The following is a 26,625-nucleotide window of genomic DNA, read 5'->3' on the forward strand; positions in this document are numbered from 1 at the left end:
GTTTCTTATTTTATAGATCAACGACTTTATTTAAAAGAACCAAGGTTTACAACTGTGGGTGTAATAAATGTTAAAAATAATGTGTGCATGGATGATTAGGCAAGGCTAATTAAGCCTCTGAACAAAACGATAAACAGAATGTGACGCAAGCATACTGAGAGAGATCTTTATTGCAGGCATGTATTATGTATTTTTTATAGCTGCTACTAACTTCCATTTCAGAAATGTCACTGGTAATTTGCAGAACAGTTAGAAATGTATCTTTACAGCTAGAATTATGAAGTCATAGCTCTAGGTGACACATTCAGCCATTGTGACAATGAGCAGGATGTAACTCATCTTTGGGACTACCTGTTCCCCTTAAACAGAGGCAACACAACAAACCTATTATTCTCATGTCTTCTTCTAAATATCTGAGCCTAAGGTGGAGCTTCACATCACTTGACATCTGTCTTCTAGCACTTTAAGTAAGGTGTTAAAAACAAAAGGTATTGTTGGACTTGGGTATTTTTCTTGTTCTGTGGGACCAACACATTTACTACCTATGCAATCCTTTGCAAGTTTTCTCAAAAGTAAACTCCAGTGGGTGGTATCCAACAAAGTAGTTTGCTAGCACAAGGACTTTGGGCTGCAATGAAGCTCCCTATCCCACTCTTCTGCCTGTGTGTTGCCTACACCACCTACATCTGTTTTGGATTTCCCCCCAACCCTCTGGAGCAGATCTGAAGAGGGCACAGCAGTGCATGGCGAGAGGAGAAGGAGGGCAAGTTTCATTGTGCAAGCAGATTTATTTATTTTTTGTACTAGCAGAAGCACTTTTGGGAATACCACCCACTAAGCTCAACAGAGCTTACTCACTAGTAAGTTCATATAGAACTGTGGGCCTTTGTAGTCAATGCCATACATGTCAACCCAGGTTCCTCTCCACACATACACACTGATGTCAACAAACCACTGACCTTTGTGGAAATGCAAACTTGGCTGTGTTCTGAATGAAGCCATAACAACATGGAGAGATAACAAACGCTGCATGAGCTTTGACACAGCGTTCAATCACCATGTCTGTTGCCACACCACAAGCATGCAGTGCTACCTGTGAAAGTAAAACAATGGAATTTAATGATAACTGTGCATTCAGTTACTATTCAGCCATTTCTGGATGGCTGAATTATTGCAACATCAAAGAAAGAGAGCAATCTGTTGCAAAATCAATCTCTTTTTAGCCAGATAATGCAGCATCCATTATTTTCTTTGCTTACGTTGAGACAAAATGTAGCTAGCTCAATAAAATATATTCACATTTGGCAGTAGATATAAAATACAATACTAATCCAAAACGAACTAGTGCAACAGCATTATAAAGTTAAAATCTGGCATGATACATAAAGGTCTCAACCCAACGTTTTTTGACAGTTCTAATCACCATATAGGGCCAGATGCCATTTCTTTTCAAGATAAGAACAAAAACTGCAGGCCTCAGATATTAATCAAACAATGCGTTAAAATTGCCCAGAAAGGTTCATAGGTAAAGGAATGTTCCAGTATTACTTATGCATTTCATTCATAGAGCTCCAAAATGAATCATGGCTGATTATGCTGAACATGGAGATAGCTGAAATTTGACAGTGTTCTGGCATAGGTTTCAAAACAAACCGAAATGCTTCCTGCTAGGTCTACTCTCAGTCACCTGAGATGACAGCTTCAGCTACAGATAGTTCTATAAGCATGATAACTACATAGTGCTTAAAAAATGTTTGGGTTTGGTTGATGAACTGAAGATACTGTGGTTGTTGCTTTTTAAAGACTAGTTGAGAGTCATGTGACCCTAGGAGGCTGCCAAGAAGGAAATACCACCCTTGCGCTGGAAAAAGTTTCTCTGCACTGCATTACAGCCTTAAGCATGTTCAAGGACCAGACTGCCTTATGTCTGCATCATCTCTTAGTATCTTCTTGCCTTCTTGTGTATCAACTGAACTTGTATCAACTATTCCTGTCACTATCCTATTAAGAAATCATCTCTACTGACATTTCATACTTCTTCGTGTTGAATAATGTAATAATTATTGGAAGCTGACATTTCACAGAGCTAATTATGTTCTGGTTTTAAACACACTCTTCCAAGAGCTAACTTCAATGCTCCATTATTACTATTTGCTTGCAATAAGATAAAATAAAATCCTCCTCCCTCCTCTTTGCCATGTCACCATTTCAGTACTGTACTAATTAACTTCAGTTGTTTTCTGAACTTGTATGTTCATTTGGCCTTATAAGGCAGCATGGAGGACACATGAATTCCTTATTTTGTACACAGCACAACCGTTGGGAATCAACAAATTAGCAATAGCTCAAAACTCTAACTTCTGATTTCCCGTTAACACAAGTTTATACAATAGCAGGGTTTATAGAAAAATAGTTGAGGTTACATAATATTAAGTGATAGGTTGTAAGTGAGAAGACAATATATGAAGACAGTATTTTCTTTTTAACATTACATAACAGCAAAGTATGAATATTTTCAAAATCACTTACCCCTATATTAAAATTTCCTTTAAAATAGTCCATATTTGCTTGGATGAACCAAATGTTGTCTAATCCTAACACACTGCTTCTTTCTTCAGCACGTGTCAGTGACAACTCTTTATTTTCTACCAATATGATCTATATTTTACACAAAATAACAGTTAGTTGTGGTAAACTTTTTGGTGAAATAAAAATTGTTGCAATAGCATGTTGAAGCACTTGTCGGGGCAGGGGCAGGTGAGAGAGTTGTATTCTGAAACAGAAATGTATCTGTCCAGTCATTAATAACAGCAGACTTCACTTGACTCTATCCTTTAATCAAACCTGACTATGCAGGATTTTGTGCATGCCAAGCAAACTTCACTGCTTTCTTAGTGAAAGATTGTACGGCCTGCTTTCAAAGCATAACGCAAAGTACCTCCATGTTGCTGACCTATCGGAGGGGCTTCCAAGCCTGACATTGATGCAGCAACACATCTATGACTGCTGCTGTCCCAGTGAAAGGGACAGTCTGGTTCTGCCAATAGAGATTCAGCAGGCAACACTTGTATGCCAACTTTTAAATGCATGCCGGAAACTTTTATATTGTGCTACACCTATGCAGGCAATTAAGAATACATCCTTTCACAATGGTTAGTTGATGTCTGTTTTTAACTTGTTATGGTTTTTAATGTATGGTTTTATGTTTTGTTGCTGTAAACTCCTTTGGGAGTTTTTTTTAAGGACACAGTGGTATGCAAATAGCTTTATAAATAAATTAATCAAGGCAGAAAGAAAAGGTATCTTCTTCTGGTACTGCACAGAATCTAGTATTCCATCTTGTGAGTAGGTGCTAATCTGCATAAGACCATAGGCTGGGAGCATTTAGTTATATTGCATATGGCAACTATCCTATATATAGCCAGACTTTGCTCCTACAAAGGAAAATATTACAAAAAGTACATTTCCCCCCCAAATTAAAACACATGGTGCCTGTCACATCTAGTTTCTTCAAACACATTTGTGGCAATTGGACCCAGTTAACACAATTTTGGAGAACTGTGGAAGTAGCAGTTCCCAAAGGTATCTGTGAACAAACCTCTCTGGTTCATTTTTCAAGCATTTGGAAGAGGGCCAACTTTTTCAGGTTCACTTGTAGGCCTGAACATGATAGACTCAAATTTCCCAGAGAAAATCTCCTTGAGACTTAATATGGAGATGTGTTGCTCCTTAGGGAAGCATACAGATCCCGCTTCTATAGTTTATCAGCCAGTAACTGCATCTGGGCATTTCTCTATCAGCCAGTAACTGCATCAGGGCATTTCTCATATAAAATCCTTCTAGAAGAATGGGAAAAAACACAGATTGCCAATCTGGGTTTTTTATTGTTATTTCCAATTGAGTTTTTGTTTTGTTTAAACTGTGATACGATTGTTCACTCTTTTTTTGGGGGGGGGGGGTGTTGATGGTTTTCTCTGTTACTAAGCCCAGAAAGGAGTAATGTTGTCTGTAAAACAACTTAGCCAAAATGAAAAACTAACCCAAATTAGCCACAGTTTGAGATTAGTTCATGCAAGGTTTTATATTGGACCTAGAATAAGGAAGGGGCTGTCAGACAATGAAAGCCACAAACCCCACCTCCTGCTTGTCCACCAGGAGCCTCTCCTCATAAGCCACACCCCCAGCTTGTAGGATCTTGCTTAACTGCACTGAAATGGAAGAATTAAGTTCATGTTCTCAAACAAAGGCTTTAGCTTAGTCGCAGAATCAATGTTTTGCATGCAAAAAGGTTTTAGAGTGTCTATTTGAGAGTTTGGAGACCTGGTGTGAGGATGTCCCTGGGCTACTTTTATTCTTACTTTTTAAAAGTTGCCTTCAGTCATACAAATTTTATTGCTGGGAGTGAAAAACAGTGCTTTATCTTACTCAGAATATGAGAATGGGTAAATTAAGTACTTTATTCTACCACGAAAAAAACGAGAGTGGGTGTTTGATTTAGATAATTCTATCACTTTCACATATTTTACAAACAGCCTGTGTTTGATTGTGTATCTGAAATTCCAGGTTATTAAAGTCTGAATTTACATTTTACTGAAACCTTACCTGACATGATGGAAGTACGTGAGCAAGGACAATTCCAACATGGCCCTGTTCAAAGCAGAAGAAAGTGCACAAATAAACCTCGATCCCAACGAGCTGATCCATTTGACAACAAAATATTCCAATAAAATATTGATAGAGACTTTGGAAGCAGATCAAATTCCAGAGTTTTGGACTCTTGTGCTGTTGGACTTATAAACATACAAAACCAACTGTGACTGAACTTACAAACAAACAAACAAACAAACAAACAAACAAACAAACAAACAAACAAACTACCTTACCCCACCACTGCAAAAATCCACAATTTTATCTCCAGGTTTAGCCAGCTTTTTCACTAAGGCCACCATATTGTTGAGCTGCTGCTGTTTCCTAAAAGCGCGATCACTGGACATTTTTCCTAAGGATGACAACAAGGAATATACATTTGCAATCGCTTATGGCAAAAATGTGGTTTTTACAGTATTTCCTTTTAAATGTAAGTGATTAGATACAGACTTGCAGCTCCACATATTGAATGACTTTTTCCATTCACAGAAAGGGCCAAGATCCAATGGAGGTTGCCGGATACAGGAATCAACTGACACTGATTCCCTCCTGCCTGCAGTTTCTGCACCACTTCTCAGGCTGCTCCAGAGTGTTCCCCAAACCCTCCAGAGCAGATTTTCAGGGGGTACAGGGGGCTGCAAGAGGAAGGTGGAATAAAAAAAGGTGTCTTCCTTTCATCCGATTTATAGTTTGTCCTAATGCCAAGGATTTTATGTTGCAGGTGCCAAGGAAAAGGAGGAGCCTGTTCCCAAAGAGCTTGTGATACATTTTAATCATTTATTATTACTTGTGTTATTAGTCACTTGTTACTCTGAGGTCTCCAAGTAACTTACAAGACATTTAAGAACATAAATATGAATGCATTGATTATACCATATCAATAGAACAAAACAACCACCATAACAGTCCCAGGAATATTATTATATGGAAGGTTTAGAGACCAGCAATGAAGTGCTAACAAGGTGAAGAAGAGGAAGAAGAAGAAGAAGAAGAAGAAGAAGACAACCAGAGGAACTACAACACATTTAATACTACAACACATAAGTGCATTCATATATAATAATAATAATTTATTATTTATACCCCGCCCATCTGGCTGGGTTTCCCCAGCCACTCTGGGCGGCTCCCAATCAAATATTAAAAACACAATACAATATAGAAGGATTTGATCTATAAGGTGTTTTTCACATATATGAGCCATCAATTGACATTGCAGCCATCTAGAGATAAGTTTGCATTTGTGTCCATGGGTAGCAAGAGAAACAGAAGCTACTTCTCCTCCTATGGGGGAATCTTTCATATGTCTATGCTCTCATCTAATATTCATTTTCCAGATAACTGTATGGTGTGAAAAGGGTTTCCACATGTCCTTGATTATGAGGGAATAAGTCTTCTATCAAAAATTGTCCCTGTTCCATAGCACTCTGCTGCATGTGCTCTGGCACAGCAAATGATGACTTGGATCCAGAGATGCTTGGACTGGGTTCCTCTCATACAAAAGAGTTTTTCTAGCTCCTTTCTGATAATGCCCTTTGCATTCCTTGAAAAGCTGCTCTAGGGAGTTAGAAGGTCCTCTGGAAGCAGGTATTGTTGGAAATCAGTGATACCACCTGTTAAATGCAAGCTTAAAAGCTCTCCACCTTGCTTATGGAGCAAGGCCCACTCATTATGTGGAATTTGGGATACTCAAGAGAGCTTGAAGGGCTGTGCCAGTTCCCGCAAGATCTCGCATGAGCATTCCTAGCCATGCTGAGCAGGCCTAGTCCAGCAAGGAAGGCAAAGCACTTAAAAGCTCTTTCTATGCCAGGTCTGCTTATAACAGTAGCTCTCCAAGGTCTCAGGCAAAGAGGTCTTCTTACTTATCTTACCCTTTTAACTAGAGGGCCAAGGATTCAACTTGAGGTGCTCTACTTGTCAAGCATATGGTCTATCTCCCAAATGAACTATTGAACAGGTATGATTTGTGTAATAGCTCCCCAGCATATATAGAATGGCTATCTCTTTTGTATTTAAAAAGATAAAGTAAAACAATATTTTAGTAATAAAGTATACTACTTATTTGTCATAGGCAATGACATTTGTTTTTAAACTGCATTCCCTTTCTCGCAGCAGCTGAGCTGACATACCGTATCTTAAAACTATGAAATTGAGATTGTACTATATTGGATTGGTACAAGCTAAAAACAATGGCAGTACCTGTAGGAAACAATAATACTTCTAGAAAGTTTTTTTCTCCTCTCCACAACTAGGCTTGTGGAAATCTGATACTGATACCATGTTTGGTGGTGTTCAGCAAGTGGCTATGATTTCTTGCAAAACACAGGACTCATTAAAAGTTTAAGTATTTGTTGAAATGCCACATTTTCCTTCACAGTCTCAGAGCAATTTATACAATAGCCATAAACAGGAGCTGAAACTTATAACATGGGAATTAGAGCCAGCCATGCATTTTTTAGGAATAATTTATGCACCAAGATCAAAATATTTCTTCTTCTGTAATTACTTTTGGTCCAAACACATTTAACTTGACGTAGAGGAACAGCAACAAATGTCTCCGAGTTATTAATGTCACTGTGGCTTTAAAGTATATCCCAGCTGGCTTTGTTCTTCAAAATTATGCACACAACCAGGTAAAACACAGGAAGTGATTCTATTGCCTTATTATAGGGGGATCAGAAATGAAATATTATGACCAAACAAATGAAACATCTCATTGCCTCCGTCTAAATACCACTGCCATTTTTAGAAAGTTGGACAATAAATTGCAATGAGGGAGCTGCTTAAAAACTCACTGCAGAGGGAACTGCAACTTCACAGAGAAATGGACACCTGCAGTTTTTCAGTCACAAAACATGGCAAGTGCTACTATTATTGTTTGGTGTGGCTGGGGTCGGCCAGATGTTACAGGAAACCAATTCTCTGCATTGTTGTAGTCATGTCATCTCATGAGCAAAGCTTTAGCACTCCCATAGCTCAGTGGCATAGCATCTATTCTGCAGGTAAAAGGTTTCAGGTTCAACCCCCAACATCTCTTGAGATGCTTGAGGTAAATGCTCTCCTCCTTCTGGCTTTTTCAGGGCTTTTGTATTTGGCAGCAGACTTGCCCCTGCCTGGCAACATGCTAATTCCATGGGAAATGCTAATGGACTATGCTGCATTCACTTTATTTGGGAACCCTATGACCTAAGTTGATATAGCTCATTGAGGGCACTTCAGGAGCTGTGGCTGAGGCAAAATTAAAAGAAGGATGAGGCCAAGTGAAGCCAAACTGAATGAATGCCTGAACAGGGGTTGTGGAAGATTCCAAGCATAAAATACAAGGCTTTCAGATACTTCACCCTTTTGTGTTCTACAAAGTACAAAGGTCCTTCTCCATCTCTCTCATTTTCAGCCAACAAGATTCTACTTTTAGACACACACTACAGTTGAAAAGTTGGTTTAAAAGGTTGTTGAAGACAGAACAACACAATAATGGTTGTTTTTTTAAAAAAATATAAATAGTACCCCCCCGCCTAATATAGCTAACTAATTTGTTCTGCATTAAGGTAAGCTCTGCAAAATGGTTTTTATCATATAAGGTATCAGAAAATAAAGCCAATTTCTTCTTGGATTTTAAAGATAAAATTAAGCATTTCAAATTAACACTAGCAGCTTGCTTTACTTGTATTAATTTTATCAGATGTCAACAAAAGTTTAATAAAATTCTGTACTGAAGGGAAAAGCACACCTAGTTTTAATTATTTCCAAGCCTCTTGTTAATCTGTCCTTTTATTGAAGTTCCCACTGGTTGTGATTTTTGTATAGCCTGCTTTGTTTTGCTGTCCAAATAGACTTCTTAACTGCAAGCAAAGTAGGGCTTAAAAAGAGAAATCTGATTCACATTGTATAAATCATCAAGGGAAGTTTTTATAGTCATTTGACCTTTCCAGGAAATAATGGAAAAGGCATGTGTAGGACAATACATATGCGTGTGACTACTTTTGTTATGTTTGTGGTTTTTATATGTTGTAAGCTGCCTTGAGCAAGGTTTTAACTTTGGAAAGGCGACATACAAATAAAATGATTAATCAACAAAGTTATTCTCATATGCAAAAATGTGCAGGTATCCAAATCTCTGAAGATAAAAATAATTTAGCCTTCCTTTCCCACTATTTTATCTCTTCTATTATTATAATAAATTTATGAATCACCTTTTACATATGCCTCAAGATGATTTACAGCCATATCATAAAACAGCTAAAAATCATGGTTAAAAATACAAAAACAGATTGCCATAGATTTAAAACGTAAGCAGGGACCTTTTCATTTTTCTGGAAAAGCTTGTTGAAACAAAACAAGTTCTTTGTTTGCAGAAAATACAGAAAGTGCTAGACAGCATGTGACATCTCAGCAGTAAAACTATTCCATGGAACAGTGGCAGCCACATTGAAAGCCCTGCTGCATTTTGGGGACTTCAAGGAGAAACTCTCCTATGGAATCCAGTAACCTACAAGCAACTTGGTCCTGAGCTCTATAGGGCCTTATATTTTAGTACCCAATCCCTGAACTTGGCACAAGAGCAGATTGGCAGCCAATGTAAATCCCACAAACGTGGTATTCTAGGCTGTTAGTAGTGTGCCTCCACAAGCAACCTACTGTAGTCACTGTGTTCTACCCTAGTTGAAGCCTCCAGACCTCCTTTCTTTTACAAAGTGTTGGCATGCTTGTTTCTTCTTTGTTAATATATTTTAGTGATTTCTGATGTACAAAATGAAAACAACCACCACCATACAAGGTAAAAGGCTACTAATGCTTTGATCCAGAGATAAAGGGTGCTTCCAGGCAGGTGAGATTATTGTGGGATTGATACTCCTCAAGCATGCAAGTTTCTCACACTGTCCACATGACATTGTCTTCATCTAGATCTTAACTCCCTTAATCCTAATTTACCGTTTCCATGAAAACTCCAATGGTTAAAAAACGCCCAACTGTTGCCAAGAGGCTGTTTGCAATCTCGGAAACCCATTTGCAATATTAAGACCCATCTATAAGTACCCAAAGGCACCCTGTATAACCAATGGGTAGGAGAGCTTCAGATACTTCAATCCCCCAATTTGGCAAAAGGTAGTTCTGAAGTTCCACATCATTACAATTGTATGCTAATTTATTCTGACAACATGAAATGGATATTTATTCAAAGTGTGCTCAGTCTACTCACCATACCATAATGCCACTGCTTTTCTTCTGGTTTTGATTAGTAAAAAGAGGAAAGCGTCACTGAGAAATCCACCACATGTTTTTCATTTAACATGCAAAGATGGTTTGGTTACTACAGTACATGCAATGTTTAATTTCCCCTGTCTTGGGGGGTGGGGGAAGGATATCTGAATTAAACTACAGTGGTACCTCGGGTTAAGTACTTAATTCGTTCCGGAGGTCCGTACTTAACCTGAAACTGTTCTTAACCTGAAGCATCACTTTAGCTAATGGGGCCTCCTGATGCTGCTACGCCACCGGAGCACAATTTCTGTTCTCATCCTGAAGCGTATGTAACCTGTGGTACCACTGTATAGGGTTTTTTACAAATGTGAATATTAAAATCTAGTAAAATCCTATTAACGAAAGATTTCTTGTTCTACTGTTTATCACTAGATTAAGTAATTCAAGAAGTAAGTCACCTATTATGGATGGAATGATGGGAAAGCCCCTTTGGTTTGATTCAGAAAGGGCTCAGCTAATAAGCGTTATTTCCCCTGCTAAAAATGAAATCAGAATACAACCTGTTTCACCATCACCACACACAAAAATTCAACATTTCAAATTCACTGCATCCTCAATGGCATCAAATGGGTAGCAATAAACCCAAAGTCCCACTGTTGATCCCATGAGCTCTCTTGCTTTGTCTCTTCCGTGAAAATGTACTTAACTGGTGTTGGTGGTGATTGCAACAACTGGGAATATCTCACACAGGCCTCTGTGTGGTTTCTCAGTTCACCCCAGATAACTGGCATACTGAAATGGCAGCATTCCAGACAGCAAGGACTCTGGTAAACAGTTTTCCAGGATGACTAAATATTTAGTAGGGACTTTAGCTGCCTAGGAATCTGAAAGTCCCAGGGCTCTTTGCACCTTTGTGCTTCATGACAGTATCCCAGGGTTTAAGAAGCCCAGGGACATATGGTTTCCAGGCCACCTAATAGCAATATGAAGTGCAGTGCTCAGACACCCAAGGAAACTATAATTCCAAAGGATTCTGTAGATATTCCAGACACAAGGGAGCAATGAAGAATTTGGAGAGGTCTCCTTGTACTATCTACCACTAATAGATACATTTTCAGGGAAAGGTCTGGAATGAAGACAACATGACAATCTTATCATGTGATAGACACTGCGAAGTTTGGGTGGAACTCATATTGAATTGGAGGGGAGGGGGCTCCATTACAAAGCGCTTCCCTTCAGTAGTTTACTAACTACAGGCAATCTTCATTTTGTGCAGAGGTTACGTTCTGGACACCCCCATATGTTGGCAGACTGCACGTAAGTCCGCTCTGCCCCTTCCCCGTCCACTTTGCCCGTTCATATTTTGGGGCTATTTCTGGATTCAGTGCTGTGTATGCAGGCATGTGCAACTGCATGTCATTAAAGGTAAAGGGGCCCCTGACCATTAGGCCCAGTTGTGGCTGACTCTGGGGTTGCGGCGCTCATCTCGCTTTATTGGCCGAGGGAGCCGGCGTACAGCTTCCGGGTCATGTGGCCAGCATGACTAAGCCGCTTCTGGCGAACCAGAGCAGCACACAGAAACGCCGTTTACCTTCCCGCTGGAGCAGTACCTATTTATCTACTTGCACTTTGACATGCTTTCAAACTCCTAGGTTGGCAGGAGCAGGGACCAAGCAACGGGAGCTCACCTTGTTGTGGGGATTCGAACCGCCGACCTTCTGATGGGCAAGTCCTAGGCTCTGTGGTTTAACCCACAGCGCCACCCGCGTCCCTAGGACACGTCTAAATTGGTTATTGCCTGTATAGTTCTTTGTAGCAGCTACGAAACTAGCCCATGAATAACAAGAATAAAGTTTCTTCACAACCAGAATGGTTAAATCTTTATAGCTACGACTTAAAATAACAACCATTTTTATGTTATCTTTACTAACATAAATTCTCATACTGCCTCCTAACATGAAGTCATGTACAATGTGCAAAGAAATGTAAATTAGGAATAATTACCTCATTTGCTTTTGTAATAAATCATATTAAAAGTTCAGCTTCAGGATAAAGCTATTTGCCCTTCAGTTGCCTAAAAGGGGCAGGGAAATGGCAGCAACAATTCTGAATTGTTGTTACATGGAATTAATAGAAATTAAAACATTTTTGGAGAAGTTAATTGCCTCCTCAGTTCCTGAATGCCTGATTTCTTGGCGTAAAAGAAAAGCAGCCTTCTTTTCTGAAACAAATGTACCCCTCAACCCCAAACTTTTCCCAAAGACGGTAACTCACTGTCACACAAATATCAAGCTCAGCTAATCCTGTTAAAGTAAAGACAAAAATCAGAACACGTCCTAGAGATTCCAAGTTTAGAATATTGTGATTTATAGGTATTCCCAGCCTAGCTATCTGCTAATCCAACTTCAAAAAACCAACTAGCACTCTTGCACTCAGCAGTCTTTTCAGGGTGGGCTTTAGCACTACTCATTCTGTTTATGAAGATAAAATGCCAAAGCAGCCCTAAATCCCTTTATTGGCTTTCGAAAGAAAGACCAAGATGTGGGTGGAAAATTAAAGGGGGGGAAAAGTTTTTCATCACTACTGAGAGATTGGACACCAGCCCAAATCCTTTGAGCCTTAAAGTTCTGTGATGAAAAGAAATTAGTAAGTGTTCACAAAAATATGAAATGGTTAAATATATTTATGCCTTTCTATATATCTGTTTTGCTGGTTAAAATACTAGCCATGTTGCAAATGAATATATGTCATTAGGCGTCCATCATGTGGCTGAGTGCAAATATAAATAATAAGAGGCCTGAGATCTTTGAAATATGCTCCATTACATTTAATATATAGGGCTGCTCTGGGCAAAAGCAATTTTTCACCAGTGGTACGTCCTGCCCCAGCTGTCAAAAAGTCCATCTGTCCATTTTTCCCTCCTGCTGTACAGCAGGGTGGTATCAGCACAGAGGAGAGGAAGGATCAATGTACTATATGAGCACTGGGGCATTGTCTCTGCAGGAAATTGTCTTACCACCATATATTTTATTGCTATAACACAATGTCTACATCTTCATCACCTTAAATTCCTTACGTCTCCCAAGGTCAAGGTGGCATCATGCTTCTTCCTCTCTCCCTCACAACAATACCATGAGGTACCTCTATCAAAGATAGTGACTAGCCCTAGACCAGACATGTCCAACTTCAAGTAGGCTGTGAAATACAATCCAATATCAAAAACTGGCAGTGATCTACCACCCGGGGATGCGTGCAGGGTGGGCGGCAGGCTGCTTCCCCCGAGGGGGCAGGGGTGGGCGGGCAGGCACTGGCTACTTCCCCTGATGGTGGAGGTGCTGGCTGCTTCCCCCGAGGAGGCAGGGCTGAGTGCAGGGTGGGCAACGCTTCTCCCCCCCCCCCCAAACCAGCATGCGATCTCTAGATCTCTTCCTTGAAACCAGCTGGGCTGGGGATCTCTGGGTGACACTTCTCTCCCCACCCCCAAACAGCACACAATCTTCTTTCGATCTCTCCTCTGAAACCAGCTGGGCTAAAGATCTCTGGGTGATGCTTCTCCTCTCTCCCAACCAGTGTACAATCTCTCTCTCTCTCTCTCTCTCTCTCTCTCTCTCACACACACACACACACACACACATGGCATGCCTTCCCATCTGCATACGCCTATGCGCTCTTCCTCCTCCCTGCTCCCATCTCACACTGGCTTCTCTTTCTGCCTCTGTTGTGCGTGTGCTCGGCCCGCGATCGAGCAGTTGATCACGGTTTACCGGTTGCACATGTCTACCCTAGGCTATTCAGTAAGCTTCATGGCCAAGTGGTATTTGAACATCCCCATATCTGACAATCTAACCATGATATCACACAGTATGGAGCTGGTAACTCTAGTAAACCAGTAAGATACCCTATTATGCATGAAACTCTTAATTATATTAGTAGAGCCAGAAATCTTTCAGCTCGGTTGTGACCCTATCTGCTCCACACCTATGTGGGGCAGGTGGGCATGGTTTGATCAAAATAAGACAGGCAGGCTAAATGGGGAGGCCTGATGCACCCTACCTGGCTCCCAGGCCAGAGGTTCTGCTTTACATAACATATAGCTCCTTCAGCCATAGCAAATGCAATCTTACATTTTTGAGCCAAAACAAGAGATTGTGGAACACACAGCTTCTGAAGTTCCATATTAATCATTGAAAAATGAGAGTACTTCTTACTTGAGTGCTAACACCCCAAAATAAAAGTCGCATTATCGTAACTGCTAATAAACTTCATAAAGAACCCACAAGGCCAGCAAGTTCAGGCATACAAAATCCATCTGTCATGGGGAATGATTGTGCTTCGGGATGATCTTGCTCTTTATATAAACAGCTGATTCTTGCATAAAGCTTAGCAGAAACCAAAATATTAAGTTGATTTCATGTCAAGTTATTTAATACTTTCTGAAAAGGCTGACTTGTCTTCTCAAAAGCTCATTCAGTTATATCTAAAATTGTTTTTTATCATGAGCTATGCAGGGAGACCCATGTTGTTGGCAGAAGGAAGAGGGGAGCTGCCTGTCAGTCTCCATTCTATCTCCTGAGAATGAGGTTTCCATGGTAGCTATGGAGATAGGTTGGACTTGGTTTCTGTCACTATCAGTAGCACTGGTGTGGGCAGATCCAGCACCCCCAACTCCATAGGAATTCAAGACCGTGCAAGCACAATCTTCTCGCTTGGGACAGGAATAACTGGCCCTGTCCTGCTCTTTAAAAGTAAAGCAGGAGGAGTGTGCCAGGTGTTGGGACAATGTCTTCACTACTTCATAGTATTTTAGAGCTCTGTCACAGACATATGAATTGTGTGCTCTGCACTATGGGCTAATGTTTAGACTGTGTGCTGACTTCTTGAACAAAGTTTTCAGCTTTCCTTGACCAGGAAATCTGACTACTGTGTCCACGGGTAGGAGTCTGGAAAGAATTCAGTGTAAGTTATCCTAAGGCATAATATCAGAATGACTACCGTACCTTATCTCCAGGACCATTTTCTTCCAACACCTGAGCAGCATGTTTCACTGGAATTCCCTTTTAGCAGCTGAACACCTCCATTTCCCAGTAGTAATTCCACAGGGCTTGACTTGCAGTAAGCTATATGGCATTGCTCCTGACACCCTCTTGAGTTTTAAAGAAGTTGATCTACATGTGTACTATAATAATGGAGCTGCTTCCTATTAAATCTTTTAGAACCATTGTAAAAGAGCTATATATTCGGGTTGGCTCTAAGCATTTGTTTTTGCTATGTTTTTTCCTCACCTTAGTTGCAAGTGAATATTATGTTTTGGGGGTGTTTTTTTGGGGGGGTTGCTTTAAATTTCCTATCTTAAATCTTTGGGATGCAGTGGATTACTTAAATAACTGCTCTTAATTTTGCCTGTTCCTAATCTCTACTTGTTAACTATACATGGAAAACTGAGTTGCTATATCAATGGCAAACTATTTAATAATGGTATCTCCTGACTTGATATCTAAAAATCAAAGTGAGCAATTAGCTTGTAAGCACCAAACCAAAAAGCCTTTGGGGTGTGGGGGGGGGAGGAACACACAAAATATGCTTTTAATTATATGCATGCAGTATCAACTTTGTGTGTTATGGCTGGACCATGAAATCTTTTGAGATAGGTTTAATCTGTTTCTAGTTAATTTTCAAAACACTGTAATCTCCTAGTCAGTAACAAACACTACTGCTAAATTTAACCGACAGAATTTAAAATGAACGGTACATTCTGTTCTTTTAGATACTTGGATAAGATGAACTACAGAAGGAAATGAATATTTTTGGAGCTTTTTGGTATGTGGCCTATTTTATTAAGTATTCACAATATACTAGAAGAAAATCAAGACTTTTATTATTATTCCTACAGCCTTTTTATATGCTGCACTGAAAGCCAGACTAAGAGAGAGACTGGTGATCCACTGAGTAGATCTCCAGTCTTTTTAAATTTCTGTAAAAGCCTGTAGGGTGTTTCAATTCAGATCAAGGCCATTGCACTAGAGGGAAAGGGGTGTATCCTTTCCTTCAACACCATTTTCCAAATGAAAATCCCCTCCACCAAGCACTTTACCCCATTAGGGAAATGTATGGGCATTTGTAGGGGAAAGTGCTGGCAGACTTGCTTGAGCATTAAGCATTATGGCACAAACCTCTGTTAAAGCAAAGGACATGATCAGGCTGACCCTCAAATTATAACACAGTGTTGTTCAAATACTTGCTGCTGTGCTTCACTTATAACACCAGTGTTCCCTAAGTTTGGGCATGTACAATTCATACACATGCCAGACACATCTGAAAACAGTGTCCCTCTTCTGACTGGCTCATAAAGCTACATACCACTTTTAAACCCTTCAATGAGGTTTGCTGCAAGATGTGGAAATGAAAGAGGCATTACTGTGCTAAAAACAAAACATTGCAGAACACACTAAATCCCTTTCGATTACACAAATTGCTTTTCTGGACAATGACCAATAGATTCACATCTGAAAACACTTGGTCGCAAGCAATACTACCACCTTCAGTAGGACTAGTATCAGGAAGGTGTTCTCAGGGTTTCTGCCAAATTAAGTGTGAATGAGCACATCCATAAATCTAAGCACATACGTAACTATATTTGCCAACTTGAAGATTTGGCTTGAAACTAATTGTGCATAATGTAACTTTACATTTTTGTTTTTAAACAAAATAAAGGCTCTGATATAATTTTTCCAATGAAAATATTGTTTCTACAATTGCTTGTTGCAATTTAATGTGTCTGCAAATGAATACCAGTCCCTCTGCAGGGACTTTAATTGTGCTTAACAGAAACAAAAAAAAGTAAACAAGAACGCAAAGTATGGGAAGACCATTTTTCAGTAGGGTTTCTGTATTATTAGCGTCTATATATGGATGTGTTAGAAAGCCACAGCTTTAAAGAAAAGTTAACGTTATCCTCGTAAACACTCTCAAAACACAAAGTTAACATTATCCTTGTAAACATTCTCAAAATACATTTACAAAGGACAAACATTAAGTTTATGAAACACAGAGAGATACTTTTATTTGTATCAAGTCACAGAATGGCTAGTTTCTGGCAACGGTTGACTTGGTGAGCATGCAAACACAAATATCTACTGAGCTAGGCCAAATTTTGGCTTAACATATCATCTAAACTGGGATTCATAGTCAAGCTCTTTCCTTACTAACCATAAGCTGTAGCCAAGGTTAGCAAAATAAATAGCTTAACCAACAGCCAGGGCTTGGACAGCAGAGTCAGCCAAACTTTAGCTTAAGTCAGCATAGCACAGCAATAAAAAATGATCAGAGAGCAAAGCAGCTGGGAGCTCCTGTCTGGGAGCTTACACAGTCTCTCTAAGTCTGTGTGTGACTTAGTATGTTGTGTGAACCAGCTTGTTAAGTGGGAGCTTACAATGGCATACATATGACCAAGCGATAAGCAGATGGCCAGTAATGCCCTACCAAAGAAAATCTTAGCAATCCCCTGCTTCCCTGGATTTTGAATCGGGTGCATGAGTGTAGTAAGATTTTCTTCACCTGTCACTTAGCAGGAAAATAAAGACCACCCAGCTTGCTGAACAGTTACGTGCACATTATGGTTAACCATTGCTTGGTCATCTGTATTCATTCTTCATATCTTCTCTGGGTTTATTTCACATGATAAAAGGCAGTATCAAATTTGAAGTGCATAAGTCCCCTAAACATATCCGAACATTAATAGTGAAAGCAAAGTCTTTTTCCAGGATCTGATAATGTATTATTGTGCTTTCTGATTACGTTTTAACATGCTTGGTATTTTTATTGTTGCATTTTACCTCTGAGTGTGAATTTCTTCAGGACTGATATCAGAACTGATATATATATATATATATAAATTTAATAAAATTTTAATAATAAACGGTGGGGAAAGAAACATCATTCAATGATGCCACTATGACATAGGCATGGAGAAGAAATTCAGTTTGATTCTTGTTTTAATACAAATCTATCCAACTTGCAGTTACTGAAACAATGCAAAAACCAAAACACACTCATAACTTGAAATTCTTACTTCTTCAAATTTTGCAATGCAAAATGTGTACAAACAAAAAACATGTACAAAACTGTAAATTAGGGGAGAAGTTGGTATAATATTGCATGTATTAGTGAATATAGCACACAGAATGCATTATGTTAGAGGAAATTGCTTGCAAAAATGTGTAAGGATAAATTGCATACATAAATGTATATATTAGGAGAAATATGCATTGCAATGTAGACCAATTCTTGAGAGGTCTCACAAATGTGGCGAGGTGTATTTAAGATAGGAAAAAGGAGGAACTGAGGGAAATAGAAACTGACAGATTTGTCTATCCCTACTATGTTATTGCTGTTGCACAACACAGTTGTAACATTCAGAATTTGCTATCACAAGACTTGGATGGTTATCTCCACCATGGCAGCCTGATGGTACAAGTTTCTTAAATGTATATATCACTTCTGATATCAGTCCTAAAGAGATGGGTCTGGGGCTTTATTTCTTTCCATCAAGCTAATACATGAAATTTCACCTCATCTCTCCTTTAAAAAATAGAACAACAAACTGGACTAAGAACAGCTAAGTACATCTTGACAATTTCACATTCACAAAGAAAACATAATTGCCCTAAATACAGATTTTACCTTGATCTTTATCTCATTTTTGTATGTATCAAACACATCACAGCTGAGGCAGAGCCTAAACAAGCATGAAAAAAAATCAATGTAAAAATGTACAGCAGATAAGATGTACCAGTAACTTAAAACCTCTAATGCAGATGGTATTAGATGTCATAAATGATGGCATGAAATTGGTCCATGACGAATCAAGTATACAATGGATGAACTCTTTCAAGGAAATAGGATTTCTAATGAATCATTCCTAAATGTTCCAAAACAGAGTACCAGAATGAATATTTTGGGTACTGGTGTATGTCTGTTGTCACACAAAATCACTATTATGCCTTTTGTTGTTGTTGTTTAGTCGTGTCCGACTCTTCGTGACCCCGTGGACCAGAGCACGCCAGGCACTCCTGCCTTCCACTGCCTCCAGCAGTTTGGTCAGACTCATGTCTGTACCTTCGAGAACACTGTCCAACCATCTCATCCTCTGTCGTTCCCTTCTCCTTGTGCCCTAAATCCTTCCCAAAATCAGGGTCTTTTCCAGGGAGTCTTCTCTTCTCATGAGGTGGCCAAAGTATTGGAGCCTCAGCTTCAGGATCTGTCCTTCCAGTGAGCACTCAGGGCTGTAAGAATGGAGAGGTTTGATCTTCTTGCAGTCCATGGAACTCTCAAGAGTCTCTTCCAGCACCATCATTCAAAAGCCTACACTACTGTAATTCATGGCTTTTCAACAGGACTCATTCATATATAGTGGAGTCTTAAGGTATAATTGCCCTTTCCTAGAGTGAAATTACTGTTTTTTCTTGTCGGAAAAACAGACAATTTCTTAGAAACCTGTAGTCAATCAAGTGTTGCTTGATTTGGTTTGGCTATGCAGGACTGTAACTTTAAAGCTAGGGGTGCTTCAGACTGCACAACAGGGATGCAAGGGCCATTCAATTTTTATGGCTCTTTTTAAAGAGGGTTCATCAATTTGCTATAGGGCCTTTTTTATTTTAGTTGTAAAGGTAAAGGGACCCCTGACCATTAGGTCCAGTCGTGACCGACTCTGGGGTTGGGGCACTCATCTCGCTTTATTGGCTGAGGAAGCCGGCATACAGCTTCTGGGTCATGTGGCCAGCATGACTAAGCCGCTTCTGGTGAACCAGAGCAGCACACGGAAACCCCGTTTACCTTCCCGCCGGAGCGGTACCTATTTATCTACTTGCATTTTGACGTGCTTTCAAACTGCTAGTTGGCAGGAGATTTTAGTTGTACCTGAAGTTAAAACAACAGCCAACTCTTATTTCACTCATAGAGGGAAGGTGTGAGGCTAGGGAGCAGATAAGGGAGTAACACCCACCCAGGAATCTCCAACTGAGATCCCACCACCTTGCTGTCAGTAAGCCTAGATGTTGTGTTATCATGTGTTGCTTTTCTGTCCCATAGACTGAGGACAGGTTTATACTACAGCACACTTCACTGTACAATGGCCACAGTTGCCCTAGTCTCAGTAACATAAAAGGAATAATGAAATAGTATTAAATTATGCAGTAATCAAATCATATTTGTCACAATCCCTAAGTCCTCAGCCAATGACTGAAACAAAGCCAAAGTTTAAGTAACATTATTTACCTATATTCATGCTTTGTTGTCCTCTTACCTATCTCTCAGGCTCTTCTCCACTGTTACAACTACAGGTTGTAAAGTCCTCAGGGCAGAGAATAGTTGTTTTGCTTACGTTTTGGTACTTAGAACAGGGGTTACCAACCTAGCCTCCATGGGCACCATGACACTCACAAAGATTTCAAACAGTGCCCCTGGACCATTTGTATCCATTCTTAAGGAAATCAGCCCTGAGGGCTCACTGGAAGGACAGATCGTGAAGCTGAGGCTCCAATACTTTGGCCACCTCATGAGAAGAGAAGACTCCTTGGAAAAGACCCTGATGTTGGGAAAGATTGAGGGCACAAGAAGAAGGGGACGACAGAGGACGAGATGGTTGGACAGTGTTCTCGAAGCTACAAACATGAGTCTGACCAAACTGTGGGAGGCAGTGGAAGACAGAAGTGCCTGGCGTGCTCTGGTCTATGGGGTCATGAAGAGTCGGACACGACTAAATGACTAAACAACAACAACCAAGAAAGAAAATTATGGGGCAAAATGTGAAGGTACCTTATTAGGGGGTTCTATTAAATCAGAGTGGCACAGCTACCTTGTTTATTTTTCCTGGTCCCAAGTGTGCACATGCTCTCCATAAACAGAACCAGCAAGACATGATTGACTTTCTCATAGGGTTGTTAGAGGTGGTTGCTTCTCTAATTTTGTGTTATTCCATGCTTCCATGTCAGCCATTTTGTGTTATGCTCTCAAAATGGAAGTCCAAAAATTGGCAACCCCTGAAGTCAAAATATGAAAGAAGAGGAGGAGGAGGAGGAGGAGGAGGAGGAAGAAATCCATGAAGGAATTGCAAAAATTCAAAATCTAAAGGCATAGTTAGGACAATCTAGAGTTTGTGGAATCCAACACGGTTGGTCAGAGATTATTTGCAAAATAGCCTATGTTATTGTCTTCTAAACCTCCTAGGCAGAAATAAATTGAAAGCTTGCTGCCACAAACGGACCTGCTTTTTGCTGGATAGACCTGGATGTGACCTTGTGTTTTATGTCCTGCCAGTTAAAACAAGGAGAAAGAACCAGCCTCTACAACAACATTCTATTTAAAATAATCAAACCTGTTGAAATGGTGTCAAAAGAAATAACAACAAAAAAGAAAACCCGCCCTGGATGTACTTTTTAAGGGATTTAGGCCACAATGCTGATTAAAATTTAAAAATAGTAATACAGGGAGTTTGCCAAACACTTTGGCTGCTGTGGGAACAGTAATGTGGAACGAAGGCAGATAATTCAAATGGTGGATTCTAGAAAATGAGTAGAATGTCTGATGGCCTCTTCTTCAAGAGTGACAACCTGGGACCATGTAAGTGGCCCAGAAGTAGTCTAAAGGTTTATGGTGTGGTTCTAGAGCCGAAGTAAAAAAAAAGGTCTAGATTTGTAAGCCAGGTTAATGAGATCCTGCTGGAAAACTAAGTGCAAGCTTCCCTGAAAAACAGCCTGGTATAACATAATGTAGAAATAGAATCTCATTTTATCATTCATGCCAAACTCCTTTGCATAGAAAAAACCACTTACATAACAGCCTAAAACTATCACTTAAGCACTGTTAGATCAGGAAGGAACCACAAGTTCACACACTTTCCCACGTCTCTCTTCTGCAAGCTAACCATTAAGAGGAGTTAGTGCAGTATCCATGCTGTGTCAGAGTCATAGCTAAAAATATGCCTTAGAAAAAGGAATTTTTCTTAAAATATGTTCTACTCTAAATGAGCACTGTTCGGTCTCCAGACTCTTGATCATCTTGGTCGCCTTTCCCTGCACATGTTCCAGCTTGTCAATATCCTTCTTACATTGTGGTGCCTAGAACTGGATACAGTATTCGAGATGTGGTCTGACCAAGGCAGAATAGAGCAGTACTATTACTTTCCTAGATGGGAACACTCTACTTCTGTTGATGCAGCCTAGGATAGCATTAGCTTTTTTTTTGCTGTCCAGCCTATATAATGCAGCATTTTCTAGCACAACAGGATTTTGGGGCCATGCCAGGTTCCAACCCTGGTTGCACACTCTGAAAACCTTGCATGAATAATGCAGTTAGCTTCAATAATTGGAAGTGTAGATAATTCTCCTGAGAGTAAATAAGCCCAGAGCATGGCTTTGGTTTCCTAACCATGGTTAGAAGTCTGAGAAAGTCACAACCAATAGTCTTGACTAAGGAACTCTCTAACCTCTCTTTTCAAGTGATGTACATTTTTAATTTTTTTGAGTATAAAACGCAGTAAGTCTTAAATGTATCTTGATCTAGAATCACCATACCAATAGGATTAAGTATTTTAGTAGGGAAATAGGTAGGAAAAACCTCCTTTAAGATTATTAATTTATATGTCACTTCTTAACACTGATTGGGAGCCGCCCAGAGTGGCTGGGGAAACTCAGCCAGATGGGCGGGGTATAAATAATAAATTATTATTATTATTATTATTATTATTATTATTATTATTATTATTATTATTAATTATTATTATTATTATTTTAAAAAACACACAAGGTAGCTGTGATGGGCTATTTATTTTTTAGATTTAGGCTGGATTTTTTCCCAATGGAAAAAATAAGTTATGTTAGGTCTGCACAGTTTTATAAATAGAGTGTCATTTAATGACAGAAGGCCAAAAGGTTTCATTTTCCCTTCCTTGTCATTTCCTATCTAAAAATTTCTCCTGCCAATGAGAGATGACAGATTTACAGTAAGTTCTTTGTTTTGGTTATCTCTCAGGTATTGAGCCATGAAACTCTGCCTCATATCAAAGTCATGTCATCATCTGTTGCTACAGGCTTTAAAAACCTTGCACTGGATGGTCTTTGTCTATATATGCACATACTCTAGTAACAACTTTAGTCATAAATATATCTGAGAAACTAATCACTTGGCATCAGAACAAACTCTGCCTCACCTTAACTCTTTATGCAGCACTTAACTTGCTTATAAGTTAATGCAAGGCAGATTTTGGTCTAGGCAGACTTAGGACAGAGGCATCTGCTATCTAGAAAAAGGTCTTTCTTGCATGTCCAAGTTTGTTCGTGTAAAGGGTCATGGCTATAATTGTTCCTGCTAGTTCAGATATAATTAAATAATAATAATAGGACTGTAATGAAAGATAGGAAAGACAAAACAAGAAAGGTAATAGATGGTTGTTTTGTTCTTTTTAAAATTACCCAATTACATACTTTTATCTTCACAGAGAGAGATACTGGCATCTATAAGGTTAGCAAAACAATCATCAATAATTTCTCTTGGCTTTCACCTTGAGTTCTATTTTGATTCTGCCTGCAACATTATTCCACTTTTGACACATGTCTCTTGAGTCCTTGACCTCTGAACTCCTGAACACGCTTCATTTTGATCATACCTTCCATTTGTTGCTTGATGTCTCAGACATTAGTCATAGCATCTCTTCCTTGAGCAACTTGAGGAAGCACTACCTGACTAGGAGGTCTCACGGTTCCTGAATTTGTTGGGATTAGAGTTTGAGAGGGAAGCCCCTGAAGACCTCTTGGAGGAAGACTCAAGACCTATCAATGGTATTTGAGGTAAAGAATGGGAATCTACTAGGCAAAGACTCCCAGTTGAAGAAGTCAGAAGACACAATCAGAGGTGCCACAGCCCTTGGGCACAAGCCATTGTCCCACCCCGATCAGAAGGTTGGCGGTTCGAATCCCTGCGATGGGGTGAGCTCGCGTTGCTTGGTCCCTACTCCTGTCAACCTAGCAGTTTGAAAGCACGTCAAAGTGCAAGTAGATAAATAGGTACCGCTCCAGCGGGAAGGTAAACGGCGTTTCCGTGCGCTGCTCTGGTTTGTCAGAAGCGGCTTAGTCATGCTGGCCACATGACCCGGAAGCTGTACGCCGGCTCCCTCGGCCAATAAAGTGAGATGAGCGCCGCAACCCCAGAGTCGGCCACGACTGGACCTAATGGTCAGGGGTCCCTTTACCTTTATGGTCAATTGAGGACCAAGGGGTTTAGAAGTCATCAGGTCTTTCTAGGGGAAGCTGATCTCTGAACCTTGCTGGAACAATGCCTGCCTTCTGAAATAATTATACATATTAAATCACTGGGCTGCATTCAATGCTGTCCACTCACAAGAGGAATGGACTTCAGTCTGGGCAATGGGATTTCCCCCTCCCCTTTCCCATTCTGCTCTGGAGATTTTGGGGGAAGTCCCATTTTGCAAGCAGAAGTCCTCTTGCACAGTGTTGGATTCTATCCAATACACAGAGCAGTCTGGCCTTTAATTGGGATAATGAAAATCTTTTTATGTATCTGAACCAATGATGAACTGAGCATAATGAAATACTTAAGATTCATTTGGTATTTTGTCAGAACAATGCTCCTGGCCCAAAATCCGCCAATATAAATTTTAAATCTGTAAACATGTACAGTATAACTTTACTTTTAAACTTGAAGGAAGAAACAAGATAAAAGTCTGACCCTGCTAAATATAGGACTGGATCCAGTTTATGAAATTCATCTGCAGTTCTTCATTTGGATATCGGAAACTACTACAAAGGCAGATGGAAACAATAAGCAGATTCGGCAGATGAGATTTCCTTTATCTCTGAATTTTGTAGCAATTTGTGTTACCAAAAAAGTCAGCATCAAATAAAAAGCTTAAACTGCTTAGGATGTTTTTCCTCCTTCAGATATTTAACCTAATCCTAGCTTTAATTAATTTAAATCAGCTGCTTCTTTTCATACCCTTGCTAGCTAAGTTGAACACATTGCTTTCACTTCTTCTTGATGACATCTGTCCAAATCTGCTCTTCCATTCTTGATCCAATTTTAGACATACTGAGCAAAGAAATCAAACTGTGGCCAGGGAAGATTGGAGTGACAGAGTCACCACACCCAAAGCCTTGCCAGCTCATGACAGTCAGAGTACTTCTTCTTCTTCTTTTTAACAATCCAGTATAATTTTCTTTAAGGTCACTAATGCCTTGCTAAACATAATACCAAGAATCACAGCAAGCCATATGCATGCAGCATATCCTTTAACAATGTTGAGTGTTATTTTCTACCAAATAGGCCAGTGGTCATATAAACAGATTTTGCTGCCCTCTAGTGGGAAACAAAGGTTTCCAGCCTACCAGAAAGTTCCTGTGGAAATTTATTAAAAAACAGGTACAACACAGATAATCTGTCTGCATCCTATAACCTTTGTACTGATTGCCAAGCTGATATAGCAATGTGGATACTTACAGCCAGGATGAATACAGTTTAGTTTATACAATACAAGCCAAATTGTTTTTGTATCTAATAAAATATATTTTTAAAAAGTGTTATATTCTTGTTTAAAACACACACTAAAATTTGTTATTTGCTAAAGAAATATTCTAAAATTTGAATTTTCTTCTAACAATGAATACACAGATATAATATAATAAACAACTATTGAAAAGATTAACATTTGTTCCAGCATCAAACACAGAACTGGACTGCATATTTGAGATGTGATTAAAATGGATTCTCTCAAGAACACGATTTTGTGCACAAAGCAATCTGTACTACTACTACTAATTAAATTTGTATACCACCTTTTCACCAAAGATCCCAGAGTGGTTCACAATGGAAAACTACAAAATGAGAATACAAAATACATAACAAAACTTATTGTATCTATTAGAGCAGTCATGTCTGTGCCATATGTGAGCAATGATAGAAAAGGCTTATATAAAGAAATTTGGGTGGGGGCATGGATTATTTGCATGGAGGGGATGATATTCTATGAAACATGAAAGTACCTTTAACATTCTGAACCAATGCAGACATTAATTGCAAATAAACATTACGTGCAGCAATGAAACTGCAAATGATCTAAAACTGCTCCAAACTGGGGACAAAGACAACAAACTATATCACTCAAAATTCAATAAAACTGTTTGCTTTTCCCAGAAAATGCCAGAGAAGAATGTCAAAGGCATTTTTTTCAGCTTCTTTATTTTTAAGAATAGGCTGCCAAATGACATATCAGCCATGTTCACAAGACACATTAAGTCACACTTTTGGTGCAGGGGTGAAGAACTGGATTCAGCCTGAGGGCAGGTTTTCCTCCTGCAGGGCAGCATGGACACATGGGCAAGGCCACCCATCTGTCAATCACCTGGTATACAATGACATCAGCTGACCAATTTTCCTCTGCCCATGCAATTTGGAACTCAACCATGTGGCAAAGGCACAGAGCTTTGCAGGCATCAACAATCAGCTGATTATTGTCAGGCAGTGCTTGCAGAAGCAGTTTTGCAAGCACCGATGATCAGCTGATTATCAGTGCCTGCAGAGCTGTGCTTTGCAAGTGGTGCCAATCAGCAGCATGGATTGGCCAAAAATGACCTGGTTTAGAGTGATGTGCATAAGTCACAGCTTGCATGCTGTCCTCTTCCCTCTCCGCCTCCCGCACAGTTTGGAGGAAGAGTTTAGGAATTTCTGCTTCCACATTTGCTTAGCCAGTTTGTCACTTTGTTTGAATAGTAG

At 39.6% G+C, this 26,625-nt stretch overlaps 1 protein-coding gene across 3 annotated transcripts in view; it reads right to left on the bottom strand.

The window, feature by feature from the left end:
* GSTCD (glutathione S-transferase C-terminal domain containing) overlaps nt 1–26,625 on the bottom strand; it is a 55,460-nt gene that overhangs the window by 12,842 nt on the left and 15,993 nt on the right. For all 3 annotated transcript variants that reach the window (XM_083756556.1, XM_083756554.1, XM_083756555.1), the window contains 4 exons: nt 4,884–4,999; nt 4,603–4,647; nt 2,530–2,658; nt 960–1,093 (listed from right to left, as the gene is read on the bottom strand). In XM_083756556.1, coding sequence (XP_083612682.1) covers nt 960–1,093; nt 2,530–2,658; nt 4,603–4,647; nt 4,884–4,999 — 424 coding nt within the window. The remainder of the gene's footprint in view (nt 1–959; nt 1,094–2,529; nt 2,659–4,602; nt 4,648–4,883; nt 5,000–26,625) is intronic.

This window comes from Podarcis gaigeae (genome assembly GCF_964106915.1).
Source record: "Podarcis gaigeae genome assembly, chromosome: 9".
Lineage (NCBI taxonomy): Eukaryota > Metazoa > Chordata > Lepidosauria > Squamata > Lacertidae > Podarcis > Podarcis gaigeae.